General features: G+C 39.0%; 1 protein-coding gene across 6 annotated transcripts in view; it reads left to right on the top strand.

Moving 5' to 3' along the window:
- The window catches only part of APP (amyloid beta precursor protein), a 274,034-nt gene that overhangs the window by 243,285 nt on the left and 16,685 nt on the right, over window positions 1-14,064 (top strand). For 3 of the 6 annotated variants that reach the window (XM_068546941.1, XM_068546939.1, XM_068546937.1), the window contains 2 exons: window positions 2,901-3,122; window positions 11,080-11,133. In XM_068546941.1, coding sequence (XP_068403042.1) covers window positions 2,901-3,122; window positions 11,080-11,133 — 276 coding nt within the window. The remainder of the gene's footprint in view (window positions 1-2,900; window positions 3,123-11,079; window positions 11,134-14,064) is intronic. The other 3 variants (XM_068546942.1, XM_068546940.1, XM_068546938.1) reach the window with 1 other exon arrangement.

Raw genomic sequence — 14,064 nt, 5'->3', positions numbered from 1 at the left:
TTGCTTCCATATTTTGGCTATTGTAAATAATGCGAACCCTATTCTTTGGGGTTTTTACAGAGGCTTCATTACATAGGTATGTTTGATTAAATCATTGACCATTGGGGGTGAGGCTGAAAGTTCTAACCTTCTAAGCATGTTGTTAGTTCCCCTGGTGACAAGCCCCCATCCTTAGGTGACCTAGGGGCTTTCAGAAGTCACCTCATTAATGTAACAAGACACCTTTATAGGTCTCATCACCTAAGAAGTTCCAAGGGTTTTAGTACCTCTGTGCCTATAAAGACCAAATAAATATTTCTTATTATAAATCACAATATCACAGGTGTATGCAGCAAAGAGCTGTGAGCCTGATGGCTAAAAAGATGAGGTGGGCCCAGATCCCAGAGGGCCTTTAACATTTGGCAGAGGAGTTTGGGATTAAGTCATTAGAAACTGAGAAGACGTGGAAATGCGGTGGAGCCATTCCTTAATATCAGGAAAAGATATGGCAAACAGAGGGATAAAAATTAGAGGAGGGAGAGCACTGAGGAGAGAATTATCACAATTATCCAGGCAAAAAGTAATGATGGCTCAAGGGAGGTGGGTAATGGAAAAGGGGAGTGAGAAATGAATAAGAGAGAATCCAAAAGTGGAATTAAAAAGGAGCCGTCAGTAATTCAAGTATGGGACACAAAAATATAGAGTCACAAATGGTTCTGAAGGTTTCAAGCCTGTGGCTGGGAGAATAGTTCTGCCATGATTAGAAAATGGGAAGGCAGGAGATCCTTGAGCTCAGTTTTGTACATACTAAGTTCATGGAAGATCTAAGTTAATAGTTCCAGCAGACTTAGAAATATATACACTAGAGTGGGAGGGAGAAGTCAGAGCTGGGGAAATACATTTCAGATTCAACCAAAAGTAGGGGGTCCTTAGCGTTTTAAGAGTGGTTGGGATTTCCAAATGAAGAACTGAAGAAAGAGATGGAAGGAGATACAAGAAGAAAATGACAGAGACGAAGAGATTAGAAAAAATGAGCAGAGAGTTACTCAGAGAAATCACAGGAAATAAGCTCAGTACTGTGTATACAAGACAAAGAGAAAAAATTTCCAGAAGGAGGAAGAGGTTAAGTGATGGTAAATGCCACAAAGACACCAAGAACAACATGGCGCCAGGTGGGGCCAGGAGTGGATCCCGCTGGCAAAGGTTATTCATTCCCTCACAAGATGAACATGTAAGCACCAATAATTATTCCAGAAGATCCTCTCTTTATATTTTAACTACTTAACAGTCACAAGCATAAGATTTATATAAAAGACCCATTTAATTTATTAAAGTAGACATTGGCTAAGTTATTAGCCATTACCTATGACTCTGTAAGACATGAAAAAATTGGAAGAAATGTAATGCGGGCCTTTTATCTGTATGGGAAAGGTCATTGCAAGCATCAAATATTGAATTTTAGAATGGTACCCCAGCAAACAGATATATATTATAACTCAAATTAGACTTCAAGAGGACCGATTTGCTTGAGATTTTATCATTTAAAATATCTTGCAATAAAACTGACTTCATAGAAGGATATTAATCTCATACTTTAATGCTAGTCCGTCAAACTGTTTTAATAGATATATTTGAACAGAATTTTAATTTTTCAGATAAATTTTTTGTGAATTTAGAAGAGAATGTGAAGGATGATAGTAAGATGTTACAAATCAAATTTAAATCCTGATTTTACTTTTTTCATTTTCTACATCAATAATACTAACCAATGATTGGTTTGAAATATATAATACAGTAAACTCTTGACAGAGGTATGATTGGTAAGTGAAAAGTTCAGATTAATGTTATTGTTGATAGCACACATGCTATTTATAAGTCTCTAATGTTAAAAATATGTCACACAGAAAAACCTGGTGAATCTTTGGCAACATAATAGGAGAATCACAGATCTTGTGATACTCAGTTTTTAAAACTGCAGTTGCACTCAATACAGGGTTATGTTCCCAGCTCTTTTTTACGGTAAAAATGCATTTCAATAATGAAACGTGTAATTTGGGAATTTTCACTGGTCTACAAGAACTTCAGATAGGTTGATTATGTTCCATAGAGTTGATTTTGTTTAGTCAGTTTTGAAAAGGGGTAACTGATAGTATTTTTTGAAACGAGACGCAAACAAGACGCAGCAGAGAAAGACAGGATGTTTGGTTTGAGAGCCCATGAGAAATGTTGGCAGGCGGGGCTGTTTATCCCACAGAAGAGAAGGCTGGAGCAGAGCTTCACGTCTGCAAGGCCAAAACTGGCCTTCTTTGTTGCCTCAGAACATATATCGTGCAGCACCTGGGAGCCTTTGAGAAAGACAGATTTTTTTTCAAGGCAAAACAATGAGAACTGTTGAAGAATGGAGCAGGCAGGCGGCCCATCACTTACGCTTTTCTCGTCCTTACACATGTTCATGCAAAGACTAGGGATTCACTGGATATGTCCTTTGGCTTGAAAGAAACTGTACCTCGCATACTGCCGCCACTCCACTGCAAACACCCCGCCAAAGCATGCTCTCCATTCCTCTGTGATCACAGTAGACTAGGAGAGAATGGCCGTTTACCTCAAGGTTTTTCACCACTAGGGGGCGTGGTGCAGCGGGTCAGAGCATCGGCCTTGGTCTAAGCCACTCTACCTGGGCTCAAATCCCACCTTGGGCATTGCTAGCTATGATTTTGTGTAAGTGGCTTAACTACCGTGTGCCTCATTTTTCACATCTGTAGGCTGGAGATGATAATGGTACCCATCTCGTGGCTGTAAATAAGATCATGCATGTCAAGTAGTTACAGTCGTGCCTGGCAGACAGCAGATGGTAGCCGCCGCTGCTCCTTCTGTTGTGATTGTTGCGTTACTCACCAAAGACGTGGCTTTGTTTTGTTCAGATGAGCTGCTTCAGAAAGAGCAGAACTACTCGGACGATGTCTTGGCCAACATGATCAGCGAACCAAGGATCAGTTATGGCAATGATGCTCTCATGCCATCTTTGACTGAAACCAAAACCACTGTGGAGCTTCTTCCCGTGAATGGAGAGTTCAGCCTGGACGATCTCCAGCCCTGGCATCCTTTTGGGGTCGACTCTGTGCCCGCCAACACAGAAAATGAAGGTAAGAAGCCCAGGAGGGAACAAGAACAGTCTGGTATGTATAATCTCTCTCGTGTTCTTAAGGGGTGACTTTTGATATGAATTTTTAAAAGTGCTTTCTCACTGAGAGGTATTTTGTTGCTTCTGGAATGAAAGCACAATATTCAATTAGTGTTTATGAGACAGTGGCCTAGAATGCACACCTTTGAAGAAAACAGACATGTGATGAAACTATGGAAATCACAGTTCACTCGGTGGAGAGAGAATTTTTTTTTTTCTTTTTTGGCCACACTACGAGGCTTGCGGGATCTCAGTTCCCCGACCAGGGATTGAACCTGCGCCCTCGGCAGTGAAAGCACAGAATCCTAACCACTGGACCACCAGGGAATTCCCAGAGAGAGAAATTTTGATGGGGCCTGCATAAATGGAGGTTTGAAAGCCACCAAAATAGTCTTTATTGGTTATTTATTCTAGTGCATTACATTTCAGATCACGTTAAATGTTAAAGACAAAGATAAAGAACCACTTATGTCATGAAATGTAATTTTGCTTAAGAGTTACACAATTCTGTGTTTGGAAAGTTAAATATAGGCAGCTGTCAAAATTAAGAAGCACACTGACCTAAACATTTCTTCCTATGATAATTCAGAAAAGCAAGATTTTCTCTGTCAACAAATTTGCACAATGGATTATGTACTTTTCATTCACAGGGATTTCTTAGCAGAAATTTTCAAATAATATCTATTTAGGAGAGAGAATTTTTTAGTTCTTATTCCATATCATTTTACATGTTCAGAAGTATAAAATTTTGAACATAGGAACACCTTGATTTCGAGATACTAATAGCTTGTTTTTCAAGAACACATAGGATTTTTTTTTTTAATAAATTTATTTTATTTTTATTTATTTTTGGCTGTGTTGGGTCTTTGTTGCTGCACGCAGGCTCTCTCCAGTTGCAGCGAGTGGGGGCCACTCTTCATTGTGGTGCGCGGGCCTCTCATTGCAGTGGCTTCTCTTGTTTCAGAGCACGGTCTCTAGGCACGCAGGCTTCAGTAGTTGCAGCACACGGGCTCAGTAGTTGTGGCTCGCGGGCTCTAGAGCACAGGCTCAGTAGTTGTGGCACATGGGCTTAGTTGCTCCGCGGCATGTGGGATCTTCCCGGACCAGGGCTGGAACCCGTGTCCCCTGCATTGGCAGGTGGATTCTTAACTACTGCGCCACCAGGGAAGCCTGAGAACACACAGGATTTTATCTGTGATTTTTCTTTGTTAAAGAAGCAACTTTTGACGGTAATATTTTGACAGTAATAAATATGGATATATGTAGTATGGATACCTCAAAATACAATCACTTACTCCTCAGACTACATATAAATCCAATATTAGACTGTAAGTGCACTGGAGAAGCTTTTTTTTAAAGAACCATTGCAGAAAATCTTTATATGGACTGTTTTCATAACATGAGTAATCACCCCAAATGTGTTTCATTAATTTGGAAAAAGGTACCTTCTAGTAATAATATCAGACCATAAACAGCAGTGTTATTTATAATATAAAAATAATTAAGACTACCATTTTTAAAAATAGTTCTGACACAGAGGAAAAGAATTTAAGGATATTTAGTTATCAAAGAGCTGGGTGACTTCCCTATTAAATTGTATTATTACTAGAATGCTAGTTTTGTCATTTTTTAAGATAAATACATTTTGGTCATTTAAAATCCTCATCAGTCAGTCTCTAATGAGAATATTTTGTGAAAAATGTCCAATCTCATTTTGTAAACTGAACACACACAAGATTTCTTCTTTTCCTTTAGGATACTGGGTTGTTTAATTGATAGAGAAATAGGTAACATGTATGGAGTCTAACAAACTTTGTTTGGTAGAAAATTGCCGTCCTTAATGCCTTTATACCAAATAATGTTAAATGTGTAGTTTGTCATTTATGTCCAAGTTTTAGCTTTTTATGGAAAAATTTAAATACATAGATTATTCTCTATTTTTATTAAAAATTGCCTCTGCCATTGAGAACTTATTCATCTCCAATGTGATTCTAAAATTATAATTTATAAAGAATTAAATATCAATTTCTTATAATTTAAGACCTTTTCACTTGTCTTTTAAATATATATTTTCCATAAATGAAATGTTCCCATTTAATATTTTCCATTATTTATTGACTTTGGAAAAGTAGGATAAAACATACTTTAGAGTTTACCGTAATCATTTTTATGAACACACACACACAAATAATAGAGACTACAAAGTGTAATTTATTTATGGTAAAATTTATGGAAAGAGATTTAGAAAGCTAACAACGTAAGCTAAGTTAGCAGCAGAGTAAAATTAATTTACAGACATTAATGTGGATGTTTGTTGTAATATTTGGTATTTCCTTTAGAAATGTGAACTGTGCAAAGTGTAATGAAGATAAAAGACACTCCAGCCCCTGTTTTATGTTAACTCTTCAAATTTAGTGAATATAGTGAAATGCAATGAGCTTGGTACCACAGACCACAATAGAGAATAGCAAAACGTTATAAACATCCCAGAAGGTGCTTCACTTCCTGAATTTCAGAATTTCCCTTTCTCTATCAAATCTTGAGAGCTCAACTGCTTTATATATGAATATCAGCCTACATGTTTCCTTGGTGTCTTTAATGAGGTAAATTTAGCTTTGCATTTATCATATTAATAGTATAAGTAATACCGCAGTTAAATAAATCTGCTCTTATATGCCCTAAGCATTTTATCTTGACTTTATGTGTACTCAGAGGCATATATATGATCTCCACTAAAAATTATATGCATTCTATCAATATTTAAACATGCTTCTTATGTTAGAATTTTTAAATAGTAGCCAAACTGATCCATTTTGTTTAGGAAAAAAAAATGGGACGAATACTGACTGTTCGTTTTACGTAGAAATATAAAAAGGAACTATTTCATTTCACTAAAGCCGCTTCCTGAAGTCCCGCCCCTGATGCCATTGTCAGCACTCTCAACTGTTTTCCTGTTCTTCTGCCCCTTAACAATTCCCTCAAATCAAACAAGAAACAAAGAAGTGTTGGTACAAGTTAGAAAGCAAGCTGTGATTTTTTTTTCTCCTCCTCTTGCCAAATAATCCAAAAAAAAACTGGATTTATCCTGGGTTTCCCCAAAGTGATCAGTTTCCCCAAGGTGATCAGTTTTTGGAAGGTCAAGAACAAAAATGGTTTGGAGATACCCCAGAACAGCAATGGACTGAACACACCCCCCAGGGCCCTTGAGTATTGCCAAGATAGATGCCCAGTTGGACAAAGTCCGTGACTGAGTGCCTCTGGATCCCTGACCAAGATACAGCTGTTACATTGCCTAGGCCTCATCAAAAGAGCTAATAGTCTTGTTAAATAAGGATGTTATTGACAAACAGCCAAATCTTACATAAGAGTATTGGAGGCAATAATATTTAAGATCTCAGAGCTTGAGTTCTGGTTTTCACCATCATCAGACCACCACTCCTTTTATAACATTTTGAAAAGTCTCTCTAACAATGAATCTTAAACCGAACTGACAGAGTTTGGTAGGGGAGTCAATACAATGGATGTAATTTATAGTAAGTGTTTCAACAAGTGTTCAGGCTTGACTACCAATGGAAACGATGGCAGTCAGGCGTTTGCCCCCTTATGGATGTGACAAATACAGACGCAGACTGATGGGGGGCCCTGAATTAGTTTTTCTTTCTTCATTTTATCCAATGGTGAGCTCCAGGAAGAGCTACAGTAAGAACTGTGCAGAAATGCATTGTGTTTATATATAAAGCTGAATTAGGTTTTGGACTCACATAATCGTAAATACATGAATGTCCAGCAGGAATTTAGGAAGCTGTGTAGGGTGCAGGACAATTTCTATTTGTGTGGGATTGCCCTGTGCATGCCATCTAGCATCCCCGGTCCCCAGTCACTAAAAGCCAATAATGTCCACCCTCCTTCTCCCATCATAGTGACAACCAAAAACACCTCCACGTTCCCCACCATCCCACACTACAGAATGATGTGCATCAGCGTTTAAATTCCAGCGCTGGTACGTGATTTGGGGCAAGTTCACAGAGCCTCTTGGGCTGCTTCCTAGTCTGTAAAATAAAGTTGGTAATAATTGCTAACTCAGAGACAGGGTGTGAGCATTAAATGAGATGGTATGGAAAACTCTTAGCAAAGTGCCTAGAATGTAGTAAATGTTCAGTGGTAGTTTTTTGCTTGTTGGTTGATTTTATTTTGTTTGTTTGTTTGTTTTTAAATAGAGCCAGGATCATATTAGAGAGGTTTTACCAGCTTGTCTCAGAGTCACCCTATCACCCAAACAGTATATCCTTAAAATTAATGAATATAACAAGCCGTATAATAGTCCTAAAATCCTACCCTTTCTCCCCATCTTCCTCTTCTCCCTCTCCCCAGAGCCTGTTCCTTGTTAATCTTACAGACATGTGCTTGCACACAAAGCTATTGAAAATATCTAAAATTCTCAAAGGATTTCCTGTCATTGTTCATGCAATCCTTATCATCATCAGAGCTTCGAACGCTTACCAAAAATTTGTTATTTTTCTCAAGAACAATCAGTCAAGTCCACAGAGAGGGTCAGACACCCAGGCATTCTGTTAATTTATATTGAAAAAATAAGCATATCACAAACACAGTTTTCCAGTATTTTAGGCTCTTTGACCAGCTGCGATTTGCCTTCAGGGGTTTTTATTCTGTGGTTTTCTGAGCCACAAAACTGAAATGGCTAAACCGAAGTGAAGCTGTTGTTTATAAAACAGTCGTTCTCATGGATTGTGAAATCATCTGGCTGAAAGCTTTTGTGCTGATAGCGTTTTTGTTTGCTCTGCATTTTCATGACTGCCTGACCAAGCCAGCCTGAAGATGAGGAAGAATGCAGTGGCCACCAGAAAGTTTTTGTGGCCAGCATTCAGCTTGTCTGTGTATAATACATACACAAAACACTATAATACTCTTCAAGAGGCACACTAGGTCCTGTAAGATTGTATTGTGTAATTGCATCTTGAATTTGCCCTCTGGTACATTTTCACTTAGCCATAAAGCAGCAATGAACAAAGCACTTTAAATGGGGAAATTGAGATTAAATAATGTCTTTCATCAAACCTGCAAGCCAGGGCTTTTCAGGCCCCTCTTATCTACGAGTAAAACTGATTTCCTGCTGATTCCTCCATCACCTTAGGCCTGATGGGGAGGGGAGGTTGTGCTGGGCAGCATTTAGCTTAGAACTGGTCTATTACAAGGAATGCCAGAGCTAACAAACTCAAAAGTCCTAGCGCTTCCATCATTCTTTTTATAGGGGACTGTTTGGTTCAGAGCTGCTGATGGCAGTAGAATAACATATTTCTGCCTAAGTTTTATTTTAACTCTTTAAGACAATCTGTTTCTAGTGTTTAATTTACTAAACAGCCAAAGTAACATGTTTTGAACACTATATTGAAGTTACTTGCTGGTTCAACGAGTAATGGTCCATTTGAAAAATTAGAAAGTATTTATTTTGGATTGGGAAGTAATGCACTCCTTCTTCTTGTCAATGTATATTCTTTTTTGCAGTGATGAAATTATCTTTTAATTATTGATGTCTGATCACTGAACACAAGTTACTTATTTTTTGAATATTTACTCATATTAAATCAGCCTCACACTGTTAAAGCAGACTAAAGTTTAAGTCACTAAAGTTATTATTGTTTATCTTCCTAAAAAATATAGTTTTATTACTGTTTTCAAATAATACATGCACCTTGAAACAGAAAGGCAGAGAAATTTACAGGAATGATCTCCTCACCCAGAATAAACTAATGACAGTTTTTTGTGGTAATATCTTTCAGACCTTTATCTATACACATTTGATGCGTTTCCATATTCCCTTGAGTAATTATGGAATAGGGCTTTATCATTTGTAAGGGTCTTTGGCATATGTGTGCATGTTTGAGCCCTGGAAAAACCCAGCTTCCTTGTGACAAAACAGAAGCTCAGAAAGAAGGAGGTTTGCCCAAGAGCGCAGAGAAAACAAGTGGTGGCATTAAAATGGACCCTGAGACTAGACTGACTGCCACATCTTCAGTCCAAATTTAAACCACAAACTCAACTGCTTTCCCCTGAGTGGAATACAGTTTCTAATGATTGAACCACTGATGAAGGTAATCACTTTAAGTTACTTTTTTGCTCTGTGAGTTTGCTTTGGTACATTCTTACCTTCAACTGAAGCACCATTTGGGGCTCTTGTCATCAGGAAGCTCTCAAAAAGTACAATAATCCTTCAGTTAACACCATTTTATAAGGAGTAATAAAGTCCCTCACTGTACGTTGTTGCGGATGGGAAAAAGGATGAAATACAGAGAAACAGTATTGTTCAGATGTATTTGTGAGTTGCAGAAGGAAGTATGTCTTAATCTGATACATCAATAGAGTGTTAGTCATCCTCACAACAGTTGTCATAGAATATTTCATAAATAAGATATTTAATAAATGCAGTTTTATAGTATTTGAGAGTTTTTGAAACGGATTTTTTTAATTTTTGGTTCCTCATTACAATTAGAAGATAACAGTTATTATTTCTATTTTACTTATGAAGAAACAGCCTCAGACGTGATCATTTGCCCCAGGTCGCCTGCATTGTAAATGTTGGGTTTAGATGCCTCCGCCCTCCTTTTCTCCTCTATGGTGCTGCCAGGCTGCATGATAAAGGACCAAACCACATTTTTCTTTGGATACATCCAAATGTCTTGGTATTCTCAGCAACATTATTTTCTCCTATTTTGAAGACTTGGCTTGCTGCCACTTTCTTCTCACTTACTGTTCCCTGCTAACGTATGGCATTCAAACTCGACTTGGGCTTATAATCCCATTTTTGAACGCCCGGGCTGCGTGCATCAGTAAGCTGTATGGTCTTACTGAAATTTTTGATCCAAATGCCATCCCATCGAGCACACCTTCTCTTCCCATGAGCACCTCTGCTCACTTTTCCTTACCTTCTTACTTTTATATTTCCCAGGCCTTACCCAAGAGGCTGTATCCTCCCTCATGGCTTCACTGGCCCCTTGTCCACTATTTATCCTAAAAGCTTTGTTTCTTTCCCTTGCCTGTTTCTTCAAAGACCAGGGTAAGTTCAAGTTAATATTTTCTGAGAATCAGAAGTACTTTGGAAATACCAGCTAATGGTCAACAACAGTGGGCACTATTGTGCTGACTGCAATGTTTTCTTTGAGTCAGACCCAGAATACTCGCAAAGAAAAAATTGTGAAAGTCGACAAATATGAAAGGAAGTATTTGCACTTCACACATTTCAACTCTATGTCATCTATGAAATAGAAACCAGTCTTTAAAAATACAGAGAGAGGGGGAGGAAACTCTGATTTACGTCTTCTACCCTCAAACTGGGAACAAATTTGCTTCGCTAAATGGCAGATTATGTGGTGAAACGTTCCTCTCCTGATAAATTTCTATTTGCATTTCTCCTGGCGATTTAACGGAGTCCTTTTGTAGTTAATTAACTGTAAAATAAAATAAGATTTAAAAAAAAAGATAAGATTGGATAGTTGTAAAAGGAGGTATCTTTAAGATTTTCCACTGCGCTGGGTATAATGTATTTTATTTCTAATCAAAAGCCAAGAAACGATTTCTAAATTCGCTGAGAGGAAAACCCACACTCCCAGCCCCTCCTCTTTGATGTTGCCGCGTATCTTATCCTGGTGAGCGCATTTATTAGAAAACTAAGGAGTAGGATTGGCACATCAATGGCGATAAGCCTTTTGAAGTGGTACCCCTCCCATCCTTGATGCTCAGGATTAACTCACTGTGGTTCTTTTCTAGCTGCTTCTCTTTTTTTTTTTTTTTTTTTATAACTTGTGTATTGCACATGCTTTTCCTTGCGCTGTGTTCAGGAGCCACGACTTAACCATCTCGATTTGTCTTGTTTGCTTTCCGTGTATCTTGCTTCCTGTGCCCAGTCGAGCCCGTTGACGCCCGCCCTGCCGCCGACCGAGGACTGACCACTCGACCAGGTATATCCCGGTGACCCTCCGCCCCTCCGCATCTCGCGCTCGCGCAGACGCAGCCCCTTTCTTAGGGGTTAGCCTCTCTGAATTGCAGATATGGAGAAGCAGGGTTTGAAATGACCATGGAAACCAAACTTTTTAAAACTCCCCTTTGCTTTTCCTTACACTTCATTTCCCAAGTTCCTAATTAGGTGATCAATTTTTTTTTTCTTTCTGAGCGTTCCTTTTGAAGCAATGAAAAGGAGCCCTTCCAACGTTTGGTTTTTTCTTTTGATTTTCTGGTGGAGAGGGTTCTGTAGAGCCTGTCGGTCCTCAAAAATGGAAACCTACACAGATGCAGACTCTAGCTGGTGACGACCTGGTTACTGCTGGAACATCTCATTCTTTCTTTCTTGTTTGGTATCCGGATGGTCCGTTTCTAACTGAACTGGGCTCAAACTTGGGTCAGTTCCTCAAGTAGACATGAGTTCCTAACAATATCAGAATTGGAATATCTTTAGAGCCCAGAAATATTTCCATTTTATCTTTTGTGGGTTGTATATACTTATTCTTGATGAGTGTCTAAAACACAGCAGAGGTACGTGCCTAATTTTCCATACAAGTTCTTTATTTTTTATACTACTTAAAATTCCCATTAACACTGATATGGACACTTCTTTTTTTGGTAGTTTCCCAAGCATTAAGAAGAAACACACTTTCACCTTCCTATGTCTCAAATTTAGCGTTAAGAATAATGTCACACCCAACAAAAGCACATACATGCCTGGTTTTGACCCCGTGCGCTACCTCGCCCAACTGATAAGTACCCATTGCTTTCAATGAATCAAAAAGAGAAGTTACTGAATTGACAAATCTATATATATTCTGGGGAGATTTTACTCCCCCAACAGGGCAAACCTACCCATAAATGTTTTCTTCTGTATCTTCGTAATGTCCCCACGCGGTAATCTAGGAACAGGGCGTTAACTTCATATGGAGATGTTAGCACAAGGAGGTGGACCTTTGCTCCCAGGTTGAGATGCAGTCAGCAGCGGGGCCAGGAGCAGCCCCTGCCCCTCTCTGCCAGCACAGGCTCAGGTTCCATCTGCTTCCCACCACAATCACTGACGAGAAATTCAGAGTCTGCCTTGTGGCACCTTCATGCCTCTGCGCTATGATTAACAGGGCAGCGGGGGCAGTGGAGTGACACATCTTGACAGCCAATCTCCTTGATTTTATGAATCTCTTTCTGTAGGGCTTTTCAGAGAAATTTAAATTATAGTAAGTCAGACCCAGTTTCAGCTCTTCTAACGTCTTCCTTATTGCCAGTGTCACACAAGTAAATTTCAAGGAACCAGCAGTTGACACATCCACAGCCTGCTCAGCCCACTGGTAGGGCCCAAGGCTGAGTGAGGGTCCGTTCCATTCTAACTGCAACTGATACCAGCTTAGGTTGGTCCTTTGCCTTGGGCCTTTTTTTATGGCACTTCCTACTTTGTTTTTAAAGGAAGAGATGCTTTTCATCTCCAAGCATGAAATGTGAATTAGAAGCGCTCATTCAACCAATTTTATTAAGTTGCTACACTGGGCACACTGGGCAATTATGTTCCTATTGAAATACCCAGGAAGAGGTAACACCACTGAAGTAGATTTTTTTCCTTTTTTAAAAAAATCTAAAATGAGAAGGACTTTTCCATGCATTCTGAAACAAAAACAATTTGTTTTAAGGGAAGAGCTTGAGAATACTTAGAGGTAATATACAGATGGGAAGAAGCTCCTTCTAAAGTCTTTGTTGTAACAATAGCAATAGCTCATTTTGATGTTTCACAAAGACTCTCCAACTGCTTTGGAGGGTCGAAAGAAATTAAGTAATAAGGCCCCTGTTCTCAGGAGCTTGAATAGAAAGACCACACTTTGTGTATTTAGAAAGATGAGATGGAATTAGAAAGGCACGGAAATACAAAGTAACATAAAGTGTAAACCACCTTGTGATGTTTGTTTGTGAGGTGAGCAGATGGGGCATTAACCAAGGGGTGTGTTAATCAGGGCACTTGCTGGAGATGAGCTTTGAGATAGGTTTTGAAAGGTTTTGGGCACATCCATTGTCAAAGAAGAGGGGAATATTCTCTACAGATAGATGAGAGAATGGCCTGGACCAAGCTTCCTTTCTTATACTATTGTAAGGCTTGGGTTCCCCAGTAGAAGAGGGCCATAGTGGGGAAAGAATGCTCAGATAGGAAGTGAGGGAGATTCTAGCTAAGGTGTGTTTACGAACAGTCCTATTTGCTGCATATGTCTTAAGACATACGTATGCTCTATATTTTTGTGCTTGTAGTGAGTCTTTCGAGCATTTGGACCAGTTTCCCCCTGTGTTTTCTAGCATTACTTCCGGTTCTTCATCATCACACTTGATGAGACCACGTGTTTGAGTCTAATGTGCTCAATTATATCGTTAGATTTTCCAAACTTAGAAACCCTTTCCAGGATTGTCACATCATGTTATTCAATTGATGTCATTGTTTTTAAAATAATCACTGCTGTCACTCTGAAACAAGTAAAGAAAGGGCTTTTGTATAATCACAGCTAAGGAAAATGACTTCTCCTTGACTTCCATATCTGAAATAACAGGGCACAGTAACTTCCAGAATGTAGTGTCAAGGAAGGAACACCATAATATCAGTGGTGATTTCTAGGGACGGTGACCATTACAGCTACTCCTCTGGGCTTATTTCCAGAGAGAAATAGACTCTGAAGGACAAGTAACGCCATTTGACCAGAATAAAGGAGACAAATACAGGCATACCTCGTTTTATTGCTCTTCACAGATATTGCGTTTTTTACAAACTGAAAGTCTGTGGCAACCCTGAAGTGAGCAAGTCTATTGGCGCCATTTTCCCAAAAGCATTTGCTCACTTCATGCCTCTGTGTCACATTTTGGTAATTGCTCATTATTTCAAA

Source organism: Eschrichtius robustus, chromosome 6 (genome assembly GCF_028021215.1).
Source record: "Eschrichtius robustus isolate mEscRob2 chromosome 6, mEscRob2.pri, whole genome shotgun sequence".
In the NCBI taxonomy this organism is placed as follows: Eukaryota; Metazoa; Chordata; class Mammalia; order Artiodactyla; family Eschrichtiidae; genus Eschrichtius; species Eschrichtius robustus.
This window is presented reverse-complemented; position numbering and strand designations above follow the sequence as displayed.